This window comes from Camelus dromedarius, chromosome 24, assembly GCF_036321535.1.
Source record: "Camelus dromedarius isolate mCamDro1 chromosome 24, mCamDro1.pat, whole genome shotgun sequence".
NCBI classification, from domain to species: domain Eukaryota; kingdom Metazoa; phylum Chordata; class Mammalia; order Artiodactyla; family Camelidae; genus Camelus; species Camelus dromedarius.
This window is the reverse complement of record NC_087459.1, coordinates 8,573,889-8,593,039: the sequence shown is the minus strand read 5'-3', so window position 1 is coordinate 8,593,039 and position 19,151 is coordinate 8,573,889. Positions and strand designations below refer to the sequence as shown.

At 59.8% G+C, this 19,151-nt stretch overlaps 2 protein-coding genes across 11 annotated transcripts in view; one reads left to right on the top strand and one right to left on the bottom strand.

Annotated features, from left to right (window-relative positions):
- PKD1 (polycystin 1, transient receptor potential channel interacting) overlaps nt 1–12,498 on the top strand; it is a 43,555-nt gene extending 31,057 nt beyond the window's left edge. Inside the window, exons 24-46 of one of the 2 annotated variants that reach the window (XM_031447586.2) lie at nt 152–308; nt 468–720; nt 809–1,004; nt 1,574–1,744; nt 1,854–1,997; nt 2,077–2,287; nt 2,385–2,511; nt 3,412–3,528; nt 3,612–3,661; nt 3,880–4,064; nt 4,139–4,232; nt 6,982–7,100; nt 7,182–7,384; nt 7,459–7,653; nt 8,063–8,202; nt 8,603–8,715; nt 8,972–9,119; nt 9,252–9,377; nt 9,679–9,853; nt 9,957–10,247; nt 10,324–10,458; nt 10,534–10,839; nt 10,935–12,498. In XM_031447586.2, the coding sequence (XP_031303446.2) occupies nt 152–308; nt 468–720; nt 809–1,004; nt 1,574–1,744; nt 1,854–1,997; nt 2,077–2,287; nt 2,385–2,511; nt 3,412–3,528; nt 3,612–3,661; nt 3,880–4,064; nt 4,139–4,232; nt 6,982–7,100; nt 7,182–7,384; nt 7,459–7,653; nt 8,063–8,202; nt 8,603–8,715; nt 8,972–9,119; nt 9,252–9,377; nt 9,679–9,853; nt 9,957–10,247; nt 10,324–10,458; nt 10,534–10,839; nt 10,935–11,414 (4,136 nt within the window). In that variant the 3' untranslated portion in view covers nt 11,415–12,498. The other variant, XM_064478329.1, reaches the window with a different exon arrangement.
- Nucleotides 12,499–12,531: 33 nt separating this feature from the next.
- The window catches only part of TSC2 (TSC complex subunit 2), a 36,879-nt gene continuing 30,259 nt past the window's right edge, over nt 12,532–19,151 (bottom strand). For all 9 annotated transcript variants that reach the window (XM_031447589.2, XM_064478331.1, XM_064478330.1 and 6 more), the window contains 10 exons: nt 17,903–18,033; nt 16,874–17,379; nt 16,535–16,610; nt 16,198–16,284; nt 15,029–15,215; nt 14,581–14,720; nt 13,349–13,427; nt 13,188–13,279; nt 13,001–13,099; nt 12,532–12,861 (listed from right to left, as the gene is read on the bottom strand). In XM_031447589.2, coding sequence (XP_031303449.2) covers nt 12,691–12,861; nt 13,001–13,099; nt 13,188–13,279; nt 13,349–13,427; nt 14,581–14,720; nt 15,029–15,215; nt 16,198–16,284; nt 16,535–16,610; nt 16,874–17,379; nt 17,903–18,033 — 1,568 coding nt within the window. In that variant the 3' untranslated portion in view covers nt 12,532–12,690. The remainder of the gene's footprint in view (nt 12,862–13,000; nt 13,100–13,187; nt 13,280–13,348; nt 13,428–14,580; nt 14,721–15,028; nt 15,216–16,197; nt 16,285–16,534; nt 16,611–16,873; nt 17,380–17,902; nt 18,034–19,151) is intronic.

Here is a 19,151-nt window from a genome sequence, read left to right as displayed (position 1 = left end):
GGGGCCTGGCTGGAAGGCAGTGGGGGAACCAGGGAGGCTCACCCAGCCCCCCAGCCTGTGCAGGGTGAGGCTCGGAAGGCTCTCAGGTTTCTCCCGGGCTGTGTGAGCTGCCCAGGGTTGGGGGGTCCAACTCTGCACGTGCCCCTCACAGAGCTCTACCTGCCCGAGGAGCCCGAGCCCTTCCTGGCCGTCTACCTGCACTCAGTGCCCCATCCCAATGAGCACAACTGCTCAGCCAGCAGGAGGATCAGCCCAGAGGCCCTGGCCGGGGACGACCACAGGCCCTACACCCTCTTCATTGCCCCCGGGTGAGTGCGTCCCTGCCCTGGGGGGCATCCCTAGAGGACCTGGTGGGGCTGGTTTCTAAGGGGGTGGATGTGATCAGATCCCTATGTGTCCAGGCCGGTGGCCTCCCCGTGGGGGCAGACCTGGCCAGGTCTGGCCGTAACACCCCTCCCCTCTTCCAGGACAGGAGACCTGGGCAGGAGCTACTACCTGAACCTGACCAGCCACTTCCGTTGGTCAGCACTGGAGGTGTCTGTGAGTCTGTACACATCCCTCTGCCAGTACTTCAGTGAGGAGGAGATGGCGTGGCGGACAGAAGGGCTGCTGCCCCTGGAGGAGACCTCACCCAGCCAGGCTGTCTGCCTCACCCGCCACCTCACCGCCTTTGGCGCCAGCCTCTTTGTGCCCCCCAGCCACGTCCACTTTATCTTCCCTGTGAGTGGTGGGAAACCCTGGCTCTGCTCTGAGCAGGTGAGGGGTGGCCTGTGCCTCCTGGGCCTCCCTGATGACTTTGTCTCCCCAGGAGCCGGCCTCTGGCATGAATTACATTGTTCTGCTGACATGTATAGTATGCCTGGTAACCTACGCAGTCATGGCTGGGATTCTGCGTAAGCTGGACCAGCTAGACGTCCGCCGGGTCCGCGTCATCCCTTTCTGTGGGAAGGGGGGCCGCTTCAAGTATGAGATCCTGGTCAAGACTGGTTGGGGCCGGGGCTCAGGTGAGGGGAGCCACCTTCCTAACAGGGACTCTCACAGATGGAGGGCACCAGGTTTCCCACGGCTGTGTAAGGTTGGGGCTTGGTAGTCCACACAGCATTACTGTTTTTCATTTCTCTGCTTTCCTGTTGGTCTCCCAACCCCCTCTCTTGGTGATGACACGTTTTTGTAAAATGTTGGTTTATCACTGGAGACAAGGAGGCTATACCCCTGCATGCTTGATGGTCTGTGTGGGGACTGATAGTTCCATGGCGACTGGTCACCAGCAGACTTTTGAAGGGGTGACAGCATTGGTCACCACTTAGGATGTGCATCTCTTATTTACTTAGCAGACCGAAGGGTTGGCAGCTGGGTTGATGTTTCAGGCAGTTACTCACAGTTAATGAATCATAATAACTGGCATTTGAATCATGCCATTGGGAGCTGTTGTTACAACAGTCTGAGGCAACTGATACGGTTCTGTATAGGACTTCTTGTGCTTGTGAAGGATGCTGACAGAGCAGGCTTGCGGGGTCACGTATCTGCTGGGCAGTGCACCCAGAGACCTGCCTGCTCTCCTTCCATCCTCCAGGTACCACAGCGCATGTGGGCATCATGCTGTACGGGGCAGACAGTCGGAGTGGCCACCGGCACCTGGACGGGGACAGAGCCTTCCACCGCAACAGCCTGGACATCTTCCAGATTGCCACCCCGCACAGCCTGGGCAGTGTGTGGAAGATCCGTGTGTGGCATGACAACAAAGGTCTGTGCAGCGCCAGCCGCTGCTCCTCAGGCCACTGGCCCTGGCGCCCTGACCCGGCCCCACCCCCTCACCGGCTCCACCCACTGACCCAGCTCTGGCCCCTCTGCAGGACTCAGCCCCGCCTGGTTCCTGCAGCACGTCATTGTCAGGGACCTGCAGAATGCCCGCAGCACCTTCTTCCTGGTCAACGACTGGCTGTCGGTGGAGACTGAGGCCAACGGGGGCCTGGTGGAGAAGGAGGTGCTGGCAGCAAGTAAGGCCTCATCCTGACTAGGCAGCTGAGGGCAGCCTTGCCCTTGGGCCTCCTGCAGCTGTCCTATGCCCTTTCCCAGGCGACGCGACCCTGCGGAGATTCAGGCGGCTCCTCGTGGCTGAGCTGCAGCGCGGCTTCTTTGACAAGCACATTTGGCTTTCAATATGGGACCGGCCGCCTCGGAGCCGCTTCACTCGTGTCCAGAGGGCTACATGCTGTGTCCTCCTCATCTGCCTCTTTCTGGGTGCCAATGCTGTGTGGTATGGCGTTGTGGGAGATGCTGCCTACAGGTGGGTGCCTGTGGGGGTCAGGACAGCTTCCCTCTGCGCAACCCTTCCTGCCCCTCCCCGCGTCTCCCAGCCTGCTCTCTCTCCTCTCTGGCTACAGCCTGGGGCCTGTGTCCAATCTGATCCCACTGAGCTTCGATACAGTCGCTGTTGGCCTGGTGTCCAGCGTGGTTGTCTACCCCGTCTACCTGGCCATCCTGTTCCTCTTCCGGATGTCCCGGAGCAAGGTAGGTGGGGCTGGGGCCACGGTGCTCGTGGAGCATGGGCACCGCTGCCCCGCCAAGGGCTGTGCTGTCCAGTACGGCAGCCAGAGAGGGATGGTCACTGAGGTCAACCACACAGACTGGCTATATTGAACCAGGAAAAGAGAGATGCAGAGAGTCGAAATCAGGAATGAACGGGGGATATCCCTGCTGACCTCACAGACAGGCTTGGCCAGGTAAGGTGACTTAGGAGACACAGACAAGTTCCTAGAAAGACAAACTACGAAAACCTACACGTGAAGAAATAGGAAATCTGAGCAGACCTGTAGCAAGTAAAGAAGTTGAATCAGTAATTTAAAACCTCCCACAAAGAAAAAACCATATGGCCTCACTGGTGATTGTACTAAGCAGTTATGGAAGAATCAACACCGATTCTTCACAAACTCAAAAAAACCCAAGAGGGAGCATTTCCTAAAACATCCCATGATGCCAAAAGCAGACAAAGATGTGACAAGAAAAAGAAACTGCAGATTACCATCCCTTAGGGACCTACAGGCAAAAATCCTCAACAAGATAGCAACAAATCAAGTCCACCCTCGTGAGAAAGGATCTCGCACCACGACCAAGTGGCATTTTCCCCAGGAACCCAGTACAGTCATCTTTAGCTACACGTGGCTGTTTACATTTAAGTTAATTAAAATGAGATTAAATTAAAACTTCAGTCTCTTTGTTACGCCAGCCACATTTCCGGTGCTCTGCAGCAGCACGTGGCTAGTGGTCACTGTGCTGGACAGTGTAGATGTAGAATGTGTGCCTTATTCTAGAACCTTCCCCAGGACAGCAGTGCTCCAGACTGCCCGCTCAGGAGGGAGCATGCCTCCTGTGCAGAGGCCTAAGCTGCCTCCCGCCTGCCTCTCCCCACAGGTGGCTGGGGGTCCGAGCCCCACCCCCATGGGGCCACAGGCACTGGATGTGGACAGTTGCCTGGACTCGTCTGTGCTGGACAGCTCCATCCTTGCGTTCCCAGGACTCCGTGCAGAGGTGAGGGCTCCACCAGGGTCCGCCTGGGTAGGGGCTGCTTTCTGGGCAGCCCAGGGTCAGACTGTCTCTGTGCTTCTCAACAGGCCTTTGCTGGACAAGTGAAACAGGACTTATTTCTGGAGGATTCTAAAAGGTGGGGGTCCCTAGGGAAAATGTTTCTCACGTAGGTTAGCTGCACCACACATGTGCCCTGTCGTGTGTCCTCATCCAGTGTTGCTGGCCGTGTGTTGTGTACCTGGCCCGGGAGTGTGTGCATTTAGCAGCCTTGCATGTCCATCTGGGCCTAGACTTGGGTTGGGTGTCTGCGCACACAGGTCCCTTGGGCTCCCCTCTCTGACCTGTCACCTGCAGCCTGGTGTGCTGGCCATCCAGCGAAGGCACGCTCAGTTGGCCAGACTTGCTGAGTGACCCATCTGTCATGGGCAGCACCCTGCAGCGTCTGGCCCGGGGCCAGATGGGCTGCACACTGGGCCCAGAGGAGGACAGTGTCTCCCTGGTCAGTCCCTCCTCCCCTGCCAAATACTTCTCAGCTTCAGGTGAGCAGAGGTGGGGAGGGTGGTGTCCTCCAGTCTCCCCAGGAAGGCGCCATGACATGTTCTGCTCCCTCTAGATGAAGACCTGATCCGGCAGATCCTGGCTGAAGGGGTCAGTAGCCTGGTCCCTACCCAGGACACTCTGGGAGAAACGGACCTGCGCACTGGCCTGTGAGTGCCTGGCTCCTTGGGATGGGGGCAGTGGGGAGCCCAGGGCAGGGGCCTGCTCCCGGTCTGGGGCCATCCTTGTGCTGTCTGTCCAGTGCAGGGTTGGGGTGAAGTTGTTGGGCCTCTGAGCCCCTCATTTGTTGAAAGGACCTCTTGGGGCCACCTAGGCCCTGTCAGTGTCCCCTTTAGGGCAGCAGGAGTGAAGGATGTTTGAGTAACAAAAGGCCACTGATGTGGGGCAGGCAGGGCTTGGTTGTGAGGAGCAATCATTGACAGACTTTTAAATACCTAGTTTTTTTCTTCTGAAAGTATTTCGATTTTATGTTTTTAAGAATTTCTCAATTTCTTGGCTGGTTTCCAATTTAGTAACAAACATTCATATAGAATTACCTCTTAACATCTTTGCTCATCTGTATGTAATTTGGGGGGGACTTGGAGGGGGGTAATTAGGTTTACTTGTTTATTTAAATGGAGGAGGTACTAGGGATTGAACCCAGGACCTCATGCTTGCTGAGTACGCGCTCTATCTCTGAGCTCTACCCTCCTCCTGAATTTCCTTTTTTAAGGCGGAATAATATTCCACTGTATGGATGGACCATGTTTTTGTTGGAGGTGGGGTGGGTAACTTGATTGACTGATTGATTGATTTTAATGGAGTTACTGGGGATTGAACCCAGGACCTCCATGCATGCTGAGCATGTGCTCTACCACCGAGTTCTACCTCTCCCCCGTGTCTATTTTAATACCTATATTTCCATTCATTTTAACTCTTCTAGTTTTTAAGCAACCAAAAATTACTGAGATACATGAACTGTCCCAGAACACAAGCTTCTCAAAGTAGTAGTAATTAGCAGTGACCACCCCAGTACCTCTAGTCCCAAAGCCCAAAGTCCCAGACCAAACTCTGGATTCATTTTTTACTCTCTTGAGTATTTCCTCACTTGAGATTCTGTCAGCTACTTTGCAGGTCCAGAATCTGCCTCTTCTCTCCATCTGCCCAAACATCATCCTCTACCTGGACCATTCTGCTCATCCTCTGCAGCTCATCCTCACTCTGTGCCAGAGAGAGCCTGCTCCCTGCAGCAGGCCCCGTCACTCTACCCCTGGGGCACTGGTATCTACTGCCGCTTAATAGGTCAGCCCCAAATGCTCACTTGCAGCAACGTGGCTGGCAGGCTGTCATGGGAGTTCCCAGCTCCTCCCGCTCTGGACCTCACTGCTAGGTTGCTTGAACGTCCTCAAAACATGGCACTCCACCAACCACACCTGACCGGCTAGCCCCACCACCTCCCCTGCTGTCTCCTGCCACCCTCCGTCCCTCGCTCCTGTCTTCACCTTTCACGTCTGCTGCTCGCTCTGCCTTGAGTTCCCCACCAAGACCAGAGCTGCGTGTTCTGCTTCCTCCAGGTCCTCCTTCAGATGCTGCCTGGTCAGAGTCTGCCTTTCTGTCTCATGTAAATACCGTCAGGCACGAGCCTCTGTCTCCGTGTCCTCCCTGCTTCACTCGTGTGACTGTCTGCTTCCCCCACCAGCACGTGCACGCAATATGTGCACAGACTGTGTTCTTGTCACTCAGTGCTGGGAATGGTGCCTGGCATTCAGTTAGGGGATAACGTACTTGTTGTGACTAAAGGGATCAATGAATATTAATCCAGTAACACACATAGTCAGCTGTCATGCAGCTCAGAGTCTAACATAAAGTTCTGCAAATTCTACGCTAGATCCACTATATGATCCTCATATGCCATGTTTATATCCATGTGTGAAATATAAACACACATACAGAAAAGGGACAGAAAAAAACTAACACTGCTGTTCCCTGCATGACAGAAATGCTGTTAGATGTCTGTTCTCGGTTGTCATCCTACTTTCTACAGTTTATGCTACTTTTCATCAGAAAAGTCCATTTCATGAAGAAAGTGTGTCCCATGACTTCCTACCTTCAGAAAACACAGTGCCTTTTATTCTCTAGGAGACGCATAAAACCAGAAACCTTTGCTGCAGCTCAGTGGCAGGCACATGCCAGAGCTCGGGGGGGCCCACCCTCGCCCACCCTCGCCCACCCTCTTCTTCCTCTTACACATTCAGGGCACAGCTGTGCAGAACCACTGCTCAGTGTGTGCACTTTATTCCTAGAAGTGCCTCTCATGGTTTTGCTTCCCTCTTTCCTTTCTCTTCCATACTTTCTCCCGCTCCTGTAGCTCCCTGCCTCCCGTCTGTAGTGGCCCTGGCTCTGGGCAGGTCAGGGTGGCTCCGTGGGGCAGGTAGCTCTCTGGTGTCTGTGGCACTTGTTGGAAGGTTGAGAACCCAGTTATGATTCACTAGCACGAAGAGCAGGCAGGGAGACGAGGCCGGTGGCTGGATGGTCATGCTCTGAGGCGATGGCTGCTGGGGTGGCAGCAGGATGGGGTGCAACAAGTCCCAGAGGTGCGAGGCCAGGACTTGGTGGTGGACTAAGCTGGAAGTGAGTGGGAGATGGACAGAAGCTGATGGCATTTCCTGGCCTGAGGAGCAGGGTGGATGTGGGCCCCTCCCCAGAGTGACCAGTGGTGTTCTGAGCCCCAGCACCATGCACCATGTCCACTCTGGTTTGGGGCACTGTCCTTTCTCTCCATGGGCAAGAGGAAGGGAAACACAGAGACCCAGAGAGGCTCAAGGGACCTCTGGTGCCGAGGAAGTGGGTTGGTTGCATCCTGGGGCAGTGTGCAGGCTGCCAGGTGAGCATGGGCTGGTCCCTCTTCCTGTGCCTCAGGTCCAGCACTCCCGGGGACAGGACTCAGACGCTGGTGCTGCAGAAACTGGGGGAGAGGGGGCCGCCCAGTCCGGGCCTGACATGGGAGCAGCCCCAGTCAGCCAAGCTTTCCAGGACAGGTGTGCTCCTGTATCCCCCAGATGACCCTCCCTGTCCCTTCCTCTGGGCTGCCAGTAACCTGTCTGTGTCTGCCTCCCCAGGGCTGGTGGAGGGTCTGCGGAAGCGACTGCTGCCTGCTTGGTGTGCTCCCCTGGCTCATGGGCTCAGCCTGCTCCTGGTGGCCGTGGCCGTGGGGGTGTCGGGGTGGGTGGGTGCCAGCTTCCCCCCCAGTGTGTCCGTCATGTGGCTCCTCTCAAGCAGCTCCAGCTTCCTGGCCTCATTCCTCTGCTGGGAACCGCTCAAGGTAAGTGGGATGCGAGGGGCCACGCTGCTGCCTGCCGGCACCCGAGGGCCCTTCTGATGCCACTCCCGGCCCAGGTCCTGCTGGAAGCCCTATACTTCTCACTGGTGGCCAAGCGGCTGCACCCCGATGAGGATGACACCCTGGTGGAGAGCCCGGCTGTGACGCCTGTGAGCGAGCGTGTGCCCCGAGTGCGGCCACCCCATGGCTTTGCACTCTTCCTGGCAAAGGAGGAAGCCCGAAAGGTCAAGAGGCTGCATGGGATGTTGAGGGTGAGCTCGGGCCCTCCCTCTCTGGCCTGCTGGCCAGGGCAGCATCTTCCAGGAGGTCTGCCTTTCTCAAAAACCTCATATGTGCCCTTCTCCTGACCACTGAAGGCCCCTCAGCAGGGGTTCTGGGGCACTGTAGCCTCTGTGCCCACTCCCTCTCATCACTCTGGACCCTCTGCCCCTAGTCCTTGTTTGGCTCCTCGTGCCCAACTCAGATGCATGCTCCTGCCTGGCCTCAGGGGCCCTGGTGTGGCTCCTCGGCCTTCACTGACCCTGTCTGTCCCTAGGCCTGGCTCTCTCAGCACTAGGCCCCCTGGCTATGGGCACTTTGCTGCCCATTGTCCAGAAGTCTGCTCTGTTATGGGGGGCCAGGCTGGGATTGGCTGACCCCAGGGCTACCCCTGCCCCCCAGGGCCTTCTGGTGTACATGTTCTTCCTGCTGGTGACGCTGCTGGCCAACTATGGGGACACCTCATGCCACAGCCATGCCTACCACCTGCAGAGTGCCATCAAGCAGGAGCTGGACAGCCGGGCCTTCCTGGCCATCACCCGGTATGATGCACGCACCTCTCTGCACACATGTCTGTCTGCTGGCCAGGGTGGTGCTCTTGCCAACCAGGGTCACTTTGGTCCTGCCCTTGTCCAGTCCAACCCCTGGGGTAATGGGAAGCATCTCAATACATTTTTTGGTTATCAGAACTGGAGTGGGTGCTGCTGGCAATGGATAGAGACCACAGATTCTGCTCAGCACCCTACGTGCCCAAGTATAGCCCCACAGCAGCGTTTCTGCCCCCATGTGTCAGGAAGCCGAGGTTGAGGAACCAGCACTGGCGGCTGCCTGTGAGCTGGGCAGGGGCTTCATAGCTGAGCTCTCTGGGCCTCTGACCCCTGTGGGTGTGGTGGCCACAGGGGGCTGAGGGATGGAGCATGTGACTCTGTCTGGTGTGGGCAGGTCTGATGAGTTCTGGCCATGGATGTCCCATGTACTGCTCCCCTACATCCACGGGAACCAATCTAGACCAGAGCTGGGGCCCCCACGACTACGGCAGGTGCGGCTGCAGGAAGGTGAGTGGGGGAAGGGTACTCTGGCACTTAACCTTGCTTTTTTCCAAAGAGAAGCCTTTGGCTGGGGGCTGGTTCCAGCTCCCTTAGCTGGCTGACCTCCTCCTGCCTTTGTTTTCTGATCTTAAATGAGACTATGACATTTATCTTCTGCATAGTTGGGAGGGTTTGGTGAGATCATGCAGAGCTCAGCCCAGGAGGCTGGTAGACAGTAAGTGTTCCTGGGTCAGCCATGCTCATTCCCTGGTTGTCTGCCCAGCTCTTTGCCCAGACCCTCCTGGCTCAGGGGCGCTCACATGCTCGGCAGCCTCAGGGAGCTTCAGCACCGGTGACTATGGCATTGGCTGGGGGAGTGCTGCCCATAACGGCTCTGAGACATGGGCCTACTCGGCACCGGACCTGCTAGGGTGAGCAGGGAGGGCGGGCCAGGGTGCGGGGGAGGGAGGAGGGAGGAGGTCTCCAGAGCAGCCCCTGGCCCCAGCGTGCTTCGGGTTCCCACAGGGCAGGGGACTGCTCTGACACTGCCCCCTCACCTGCAGCGTCTGGTACTGGGGCTCCTGTGCTGTGTATGACAGTGGGGGCTACGTGCAGGAGCTGGGGCCCAGCCTAGAGGAGAGCCGCGCGCAGCTGGGCTTCCTGCAGCTGCACAACTGGATAGACAACAGGTGGGCTCTTGGTCCCTCCCCGCCCCCACCCTCTCGGCACACCGGCCACAGCTGCATCCCCCTGCCCTTTGCAGGCACCATGCAGCAGTGGTCCAGTCCACTCCCACACCCCAGGTTTGCTGCTCTTGATCATTCCCCAGAGTGGCCCAACGAGCCCCACTGCAGCCCCACGTCCTCTCCAGGGCATGCCCCACCCTTCCCCAACACCTGCCGTCCAAACCCCTTACTCTGCGATGGCGCCAGCCCTTCCATTCCACACACTCCGACTCCAGCCCCTCTTCCGCCCCATTTCTCCGCGCAGGAGCCGCGCCGTGTTCGTGGAGCTCACGCGTTACAGCCCGGCCGTGGGGCTGCACGCCTCAATCACGCTGCGCCTTGAGTTCCCCGCCGCCGGACATGCCGTGGCGGCCCTCAGCGTCCGCCCGTTCGCCCTGCGGCGCCTTAGCGCCGGCCTCTCGCTGCCACTGCTCACCTCGGTAGGCCCCGCCCCCGCGGTACTGGCCCCGCCTGCCCACTCAGCCCAGCACTGGCCACGCCCACCCAGCCTGGCCCTGACCCGCTCCCCACCCCGCCGTGCAGGTGAGCCTGCTGCTGTTCGCGGTGTATTTCTCGGGGGCCGAGGTACGTGCCTGGCGCCGGGAGGGGCGCGGGCGTGCGGCGCGGCCTGGGACCTGGGCACGGTGGCTGCTGGTGGCGCTGACGGCAGCCGCTGCGCTGGTGCGCCTGGCCCAGTTGGGCGCCGCCGACCGCCAGTGGACCCGCTTCCTGCGCCGCCGCCCTCGTCGCTTCACCAGCTTCGAACAGGTGGCACAGCTGAGCGCCGTGGCCCGCGGCCTGGCGGCCTCACTGCTCTTCCTGCTTTTAGTCAAGGTGAGGGCTGGTTTGGTGGGGCGGGGCAGGGCAGCTGGCGTTAGCAGGTTGGTCAGCTGATGCCACTTGTCTACAGGCCGCCCAGCAGCTGCGCTTTGTGCGCCAGTGGTCGGTTTTTGGCAAGACACTGTGCCGCGCCCTGCCAGAGCTCGCGGGGGCAGCCTTGGGCCTGGTGGTGCTTGCCGTGGCCTACGCCCAGTTGGCTGTTCTGGTAGGTGTTCTGTGGGGCTGTGGGAGAGGGTGGCTTAGCCTGTGCCAGCCCCTCACTCTTGCCGTCTTCCTGCAGTTGGTCTCCTCCTGTGTGGACTCCCTTCGGAGCGCAGCTCGGGCCCTCTTGGTGCTGTGCCCAGGTGCTGGGAGTCCCGCCCTGTGCCCTGCCGAGTCCTGGCGCCTGTCCCCCGTGTTGTGCACCGGGCTCTGGGCCCTGCGGCTGTGGGGTGCCCTGAGGCTGGGGGCAGTCCTTCTGCGGTGGCGGTACCACGCTCTGCGGGGGGAGCTCTACCGCCCAGCCTGGGAGCCGCAGGACTACGAGATGGTGGAACTGTTCCTGCGCAGGCTGCGCCTCTGGATGGGCTTCAGCAAGGTTAAGGAGGTGGGTACGGCCCAGTGGGGGGGAGAGGGATGCACCCTGGGCCCAGCTGAGCCCAGGGCGCAGCCGGACTGACCGAGCCCCTGTGCCGCCCCCAGTTCCGCCACAAAGTCCGCTTTGAAGGGATGGAGCCATTACCCTCCCGCTCATCTAGGGGCTCCAAGTCTTCTCCGGACATGCCCCCACACAGTGGGGGCTCCGATGCTTCTCGCCCCTCCACCTCCTCCAGCCAGCTGGACGGGCTGAGCGTGATCACGGGCCTGGGCCGGCCAGGGCCCCGAGGGGAGCCAGAGCCTGAGCCCTCCCGCCTCCAAGCTGTGTTTGAGGCCTTGCTGGCCCAGTTCGACCGACTCAACCAGGCCACGGAGGACGTCTACCAGCTGGAACAGCGGCTGCAGAGCCTGCGTGGCCTCAGGAACAGTGGGCCCCCAGCTTCCACTCCCACCTGCCCCCTCCCAGGCCTGCGGCCAGCCCTGCCCAGCCGCCTGGCCCGGGCCAGTCGAGGGGTTGGCCTGACTACAGGCCCCAGCAGGGTGTCCCTGCGGGCAAAGAACAAGATCCACCCCAGCAGCACTTAGCCTCTGGGCATCTGGGCTCATGCCTCTTCCCTGGGGTGGGCCTGTGACTTTACTCCGGCCCCTCAGAGCCAGAGCAGACGCCGCTTAGTATTATTATCTTCTGCCACCCTCCAGGTTTCGGGCCAGGCAGAACAGCTGCACACAGGTCCCTCAGAGAATGGACAGCACTTGTCTGTCTCTCTGTGGGCTTCAGCACTTTAAAGAGGCCACGTGGCCAGCCAGGACCCAGGGTCCCCTCCTCAGTTCCCTGTGGGAGGACACAGCAGTATTGGACTGAGTGCCCAGCCTCTGAGATGCTAATTTATTTCCCAAGTCCTCAGGTACAGCGGGCTGTGCCCGGCCCCACCTTCTGGGCAGACATCTATCTCCCCTTGCTAAGGATCCAGGCTGTGGGGAGGGAATCTGCACTTCCTGTTATCCTCCCCCTAAATTATTACCTCCTGCCCCCTTGCTGAGTGCACTCACTTCCAGCCACCGCTGTGTGTCTATTGTCAGTAATTTATGTGGGGTTAAAATGTATATATTTTTGTACGTCGCTTTTTTTCAGTAGGGTCAAGGGGCTTGGTGGCTGAACCAACCTGCACCCACTGTCACCCACAGCGAGGGGGAGCTGGGACTGCAGAGCTGGCCTTCTTCCCCAGACACCTGCCTTTATGGCTGGGGAAGCAACAGCTGCTTCTTGGAACCAAGTCTGGCCTTGGGCAGGTGGGGCTGTTGGATGGGCACCATCACCACTGTGGCCTTATTTTCCTGCCCTGCCCAAGGTGGGGCAGGGAGAAGGAAGGCCTAGGCCTGCTGGTGTCAGGTCTGGGGGAGGGGCAGGGCCCGTGCATGGCACAGGACCCCAGGGTAGGTAGGGGGAAAGACCTCCCCCCGGGAGCTGGCTCTCGGGCCAGGAGAGGTGAGTGTGACAGTGCATGTGTGAGAACCCACATGGTGACACGTGAGGCTTTCCTGAGGGTGAGGCCCCACCAGCAGCCAGAGAGGCCACTGCCCTTGTCCAGTGGGCATGGCCAAAGCTAAAGCCTTAATCCCGCCCTGTCCCCCAACAGACGAAGTCAAATAAATGAGTTGGCTGACTTGACCGCTCCCGTCTGTCTGTCCAAGCGCACAGGCCTAGGAACAGTGGCACTTTATTTGCGCAAATAAATACCTCCCAGCGCCTCCTGGGAGCAGAGAGGGTCCAGCAGCACGGCTGCTCAGGTGACAGGAGCCTGGGCACATACTCAGCATCTGGGAGACCCCAGTGGGGCTGGGCAGCTGCTCACGCATAGCCTCACACAAACTCAGTGAAGTCGTCCACAGAGGAGATGAGGCGCTTCCGCTGGCCTGTCTCATAGGTGGGTGTGGGCTCAGCCGGGGCCTGAGCCGGGGCCTTGGTGTGACCCTGAGGGTGCATCTGGATCAGGGGCAGGCTGGCGTTGGAGTAGTGAGCTTCCTCACGGATCTGAGGGATAGGGAGCTTTGGCAGCAAGCCCAGGAGGGGTTGCATGCACACCCACCGGCATCTGTTCAGCCATCATGTCTCTGCCGGGTCCCCCCCCCCCAATCCGGTGCACATCATGCCCTCAGCCAAGCCTCCCTACCCGGTGGCGGAGCCGCTTGATGTGGCGAAGCCTGGCAATCCACTTGGAGGGGTAGATGTCGGTGGGGTTGGAGCGGCTGTGGTGCACCTGTGAGGCCATCTGGGGTGGGGAGGGTGGGGCAGTGAGTCATGCACGGGTGGCACCTGTGGGCCCAACCCACCCACCCCCAGGTGCCAAGTATGCTCACATTTGCGTGCAGGGCCATCTGGCGGGCCACGAAAGGCAGATTTCTATCAGACACAATCTTGGCCACACTGGTGTCCACAAGGCCCTCCATGTCTAGGGAGACACAGTGCTCACGTGGGGCTCAGGGCCCCGGGTGCTTCCCCACCCAGCCCCGGGCCTCACCTTTCCGGCACTGCAGTGACACCAGGTTACACTCATAGTCCAGGGGAGTGATAATCACGTGGACAAAGTTGAACTGGCCCTGTTGGGACAAGAACAGGGGTCACCCTGGCACCCATGGCCACTTTCTGCTACCCCCATACTTAGCCCAAGAGGACAGTGGGCTCACTGGTTAGACACTTGCTAACTCAGCAAGTGGCCCAGCCTTGCACGTGTAGCCACCGAGCTGTACACCCACACTCCCTCCTAAACCAGCCTCGGGACCAAGCCTGCCACCCTATCACCCCCCTCCTGCCTCACCTGTGACCCAGCGTATTCCATACCTGATCCCAATCCCTGAATGTGCCAAACAGGCACACAGCACCCCCCAACCCCTCCATGCTGCCCAAAGCTCCTGGGATATCCAGCCCTCAGCTCAGGAACCCCCATGCCCGAGCACCACCCCCCAGGGTGCCATCAGCACCCATGCCTCAGGCCCCTCCTGGGTTTCCTACCAGCCACACACCACCTCCAGCTCTGCAGCACGGAGACCCATGCCGGCCGCCCCACAGGCGCTCCTGCCCTCTCCCCAATTCTCTGCCCCAAGCGCCAGGAGTCTGTGTTCAATGACTTCCTTTAAGGCTGCCTGTTACATTTAAAATAAACCCAAAGGCCTCTGAGGGCAGAACCTCAGGGCCTGGGCTGCACCAGACACCACTTGTTCAGCCTTATGGCTTTCCCATGGCCACTCGCCCTGTGACAAGCCACCTGGACTTGAGTCTGCCTCCTCCCCATGGGATCTTGAGCCCCAGCGTCTTCCTGGAGGACGGGGTGATACCGAGCCTACCCCAACCTCTGTGCGAGGACACAGGGAAGCCACAGGGGAGCAGAGCTCAGAATGTGGTGCTCAGATGTTGAGCACCCACCACGTGCCACAGACCCTGCTAGATGCACATGCACATTAATTCAGTTCCTCCTCACAAGACCCGCAGCAGCAGGCACACAGGCTCCTTGAAGAAACCCACAGGGCTGCCGTTGTCCTCATTACAGAGAAGGACACAGGCTGGGGGGGACCCACTGGCAGTGGGTCCACTGGAGCAAGCTGTGCGCCCACGTGTCACCAACGCTAACCCAGTGGAGCTCACTGCCTCCACTCAACAGGCCCCGATAGGCACTTCCCCATGGAGATGCAGACCCAGCCAGGGTGCTCAAGAGCCAGGATACACGCCTGCCCGCCCTGAGGGCCCCTCGCTCACTTTGATGGTGCCCAGCTTGAAGTCCTCGCCAGAGTCATTGTAGACAATGGACACAAAGTCATTGCCTAAGTGGCGCTTCTTGTCACAGCGGTGCTTGTCCACATCCTTGGTGGGCATCAGGGTGGCGATGTGGAAGACAGCTGGGGATGGGACAGGGCTGGGCTGAGTGAGACCCAGACAGGGCACTGGCAAGGGCTTCTCAGGCTGGGGTGGGCAGGGCCCTCTGTGCCGCTCGCCAGGGGTGCCTAGGTTTCTCCAGAGGTGACTGAGGGCCAATGGGAACCGCTTCCTCAGGTGCCCAGCCAGCGGCACTTGGCTCCTCCCACCAAGGGCAGGGCTCTCAGAAGCAGAGCTGCCAGCCCGATCGATCACTGCCTCAATGCCCAGGTTGGTGACCTCTGGCTGCCCCCTGAGCTGGGCCCACAGGAGGAGTGGGGAGGGCACACACCTTGCATGATGTCGTCATGCCAGCAGTAGGTGAACTGGCCGTCCTCGCCGCACACGTCCAGGCCACCCAGGTACACCTTATCCGGCTGGCAGTCCTTGAGCTCGATGAGCTTGCCCAGACCCGTCAGGAACTCCGTGTACCTGTAGGAGCCATGCTCGTTGGACAGGATGGCGAGCTCACTGTTACTCTGCAGGGAAACAGGAGCACAGTGGGTGGCACCTGCTCCTGGGCTGCCCCCATCCACACACCCTGCCCCTCCCTGGCGGCATTCTCAGGGCCCGCAGGCTTGTTGCTGCTGGGGTGCCAGGGGGTGGGGGTGACTCGTGTGGCTCAGCAGAGAGCCCTGCTTCTGCTGTTGACCTGATCCTGTGCAAGGCAGCTTCATTCCAGCCGTTGCCCAGGTGTGTCACACCGGCTTCCCTGTTCTCTTGTAACCAGTATGCCACTAAACTGGTCCAGTGCAATCATCAAAACACACCCAAAACCCTCAGCACCCCCACACCCCTACTCCTCCAGCCTGCCTACTCACTTGGACCACCGCTCAGCCTCCACCAGCTTTCCGCACAGCAGCCTGCATCCTTTTGATACTTAGGTAAAGCCCATTCAAACCTTTCGCTCAGAACCACCCGAGGCCCTCCCACTTCACTGGGAACCATCAAGGATCCACAAGGCTGCCCACGAAAGCTCCCCCATCATTACTTCCCACCCCCACCTCCCATCCTCTGCCCAGTCCTCCCTCTGCACTGGCCCCGGAACACACAAGAGGCACCCACCCTGGGGCCTCTGCTCCTGTGCCTGCAAACGATGCTCCCCCACACCTGTGCCCACACTCACCTCCCTCACTTCCCCCACATCTCTGCTCAGTGTCACCTCCTTTGAATCAGCAACACAAACAGCATGCTGTTCACACCTGCACAGGCTCCTGAGACCTGCCACCTCCTCCTCTGCATCCTCAGCACCCTGTGCACCTTGTGCTTGCACACTGACCTGTCATTCTCACTCCTGGGTCCCCAGCATGGAGCTCAACGGGCACCTGATGCTCTAGTGGTTCATGTGGTGACTGGGGTGGGGGGAATGAGGGCCCAGACCCCCACCCCCTACCGAGGCAGGGAAGCCACCCAGCTCTGCCCTGGCACCCAGACCAGCCCCTACCAGCCCAGCAGCCTCACCTGGCCTTCTCCCACATACAGGACGGCGATCTTGTGTGTGTCGTATGATGGGATCTGGTCAAGGAGCTGCACTGACCGCTCGAAAGACTGTATCCACAGAGCCCTGCCTGAGTCCACAGCAGAGGTGGTCTCCTGCCACCAGCCCCGCCCAGCCAGATGCTGTCCAGGGGAGGTCTCTCCTCACCCAGGCAGATAGTACAGGCTGCCGCAGGGACCTGAGGCTGCAGCCCTCTGCAAGCCTCAGCCATGGTCACCACTGCCCAGCACCAGGACACCCCATTGTGCAGCCCCACCCAGGTTCCAGGGGGACCCTGTTGGGGAGGGAAGGCCTGCCTACCTCATTGGGCAAAAGGATTGGCTTGTTGGACTCATCACCAAAGAACGGTGAATGGTAGAGCTGCAGAAACACAAAGCTGCAAGAGAAGAGAGATGGTGCGGGTTGGGTTTGGGGCTACAGGCCTGGGTCAAGGTCACAGCCAGTATAGTCACAGCCCATGTGAAGAGCAGCAAGGCCTGAGCCCCATCACCAAAGCAACTACCCTCTCCTGTGGCTCCAACCAGCCATGGGGCAGAGAACACAGGGACCTGTACCCCAGCCTGCTCCGCCCGGGACCCTCAAGCACCACGTCCCCACAGGGAACATCCCAGCACTCCTGCCTAGGAGGGCGAGGCTCACCTGGGGTTGATGCCAGGCACCTTCTCAGTGTTGGAGGTCCCAGCTCTGCTCTTGAAGGCGTCCCTCTCCACTCTCTTGCCCCTGCGTGACGGCGCCGAATCAGAGATGGTGTAGCCTCGAGGCCGCAGGCCACTGGGGGAGCGAGGACAGCTGGAAGGCAAGGGACCCTCGGGCTGGGCGGGGCCCCGGCCCCGGCTCTGGCTCTCTTCGCCCTGGGCCGACCAGGAAGCACCTTCCCCATCCAAGATCCCTGACTGTGACCGGGCCTTGGCCTCAGGGCTCAGCCGGCCAACATCAGCCTTGTCCCCAGGGTCCCCAAGAATGTCCTGTAAGGTCTGCAGTTCAGGTGATGAGCTAGACTTGCTCAGGGGCTGCGAGGGCTGGAAAGCAAGGTCCACAGAAGGCCGGGACCCCTCAGAAGAGACAGCCCGCTCGATGGGGATCCCCCCAGCAGCCAACTCCTCTGCGTGGAAAGACTTCTCCTCCTGGCTAGAGGTGGAAGACGACTGAAAAAAATATACCCAAAGTAAACCTTCATCAAGAGGCGCACTGAGCCCACCTGAGGTTTATCTGGAGCCAATGGGACCCCACCTGTCCTCCATCCCAGGGCCACAGAGCCGCCTAGCACCAAGCTGATGGTCTCCCCTGGCCTGTCCTTCTAAAGCACCTGTCTGCGCCCTACACTAAGCAGAAGAGCCAAGACCCCCACAAACCAAAGGATACTAGCAATGAGGAGTTATACCCCTGATGGACCACTAGGAGATCGCATAAACAAGATGGACTTGGAAGCATACCCACTCATTTTTGGGGAGGTCTGTGGGGGTTATCGTGGCAAAAGACTTTCTGAAGTTCAGAACAAATCAGTGATGTGCCACAAAGCCTGGAGTGGAGACCCTAAACCCTGCCCTCACCCCTCCTCCCCTCCCAGGAGCTGGAGTGGAAATCCAGAGCCCAGCATGGCCCTGGAGGTCTGCACGGTGAGCACCCACAGGGACCCTCAGGCTGTCTCTGGCCCTCAGCTGCACTCACCCTGCTGAAAGCTTCAGCGCGGTGATAGCGCCCATCTGTGCCTATTGCGGACTCGAAGTCTTCCAACTCGGGGGGCTCCACTGGCAAATTAGCCTCACCTGGACTTCCCTCCTCCAGAACTACCGCAGAGTCTGGAAGGACAGACAGTGCTACTGGGCGCCAACCTGGCCCCCAGGAACTCATGTGGCCTCAAGGGTAGCAGCTTTCCCCAAGAGGGCACTGTGGCCCCCAGCGGGGCCTCATCTAGGCTCTCCTTGTCTGTGGCTCTGAACCGCCCACTCCCATCAAGCCAGCTGAGGGGCCTGGTGTGAGCCCAGACATAGGGTGTCTCCTACATGGGCTCCCAGGAGCCAGGACGAGGGGGACATCTGGCTGCCCATCCCAGTGCCCACAGAAGCTGCCTCCGCTCCTCCAGCAAGGCAGAGGGGCAAGGGCAGGCCAGACCCCCCGTGCTGAAGGGACCCCCACCAGAGACAGGGCCTCAGCTCAGGAGCAGAGTCACGCCTAGACCAGCCCTCAAGAACTGGGGAAAAGCCAGAGCTTCTCCCTGACTGGCTCCAAGGAAAGGACTGCAGCAGAAGCCCTGTGTGCAACATGGGCCCAGGAGCCCATCTGGGGAGCGGAGGTTCACTTCCCAGTCCAAGCCGACATGGAGCTGGGTGCGCTAAGGAGAGGGCATGATGCCCCAAAGCAGCGTTTCCTGTGTCAGCGCCAGGGCAAGGGCCAGGGTGACAGAACGCAACCGAGGGTTAGCACAGCCCACGGTCACCGCACACAGCCCCGCACACACACAGTCTGTTAGATGCCAAGAGAACCCCTCTGCAGGCTGCTCGTTCCTAACTGGCTCCTGCCGCAAGAGGCCCCGGTAGGCTGCAGTGCCACGCAGGCCACACGCTGCTGGCCCGGGCCCTGGTGTTAATAGGCTGGAAGCTGGTCAGCAGGGCCCTCGGCCAGCCGGTGATGAAAGCAGACACAACCCAACTGTGGGTTGATAAAAGCCGATCAGACCACCAGGGGCGAGGGCAGAGTGAGCTTGGCTGAGCCCCAGGGCCAGGCTTGCCCCAAAAAGCTACCCTCTGCTGGCCTCTGCGGTTCAGCTGCCTGATTGTCTGAAGAAGTGGCTGCGAGGGCCCATGTGGCCTGGAACAGAGCTCAGCCACAGGGCGCAAGGCAGAGGGGGTTCCCGCTGGCAAAGCAAAGGCATTCTGCACAGACATCCTCATGCGAGTCGGGGCCCTGCTCCCAGAGG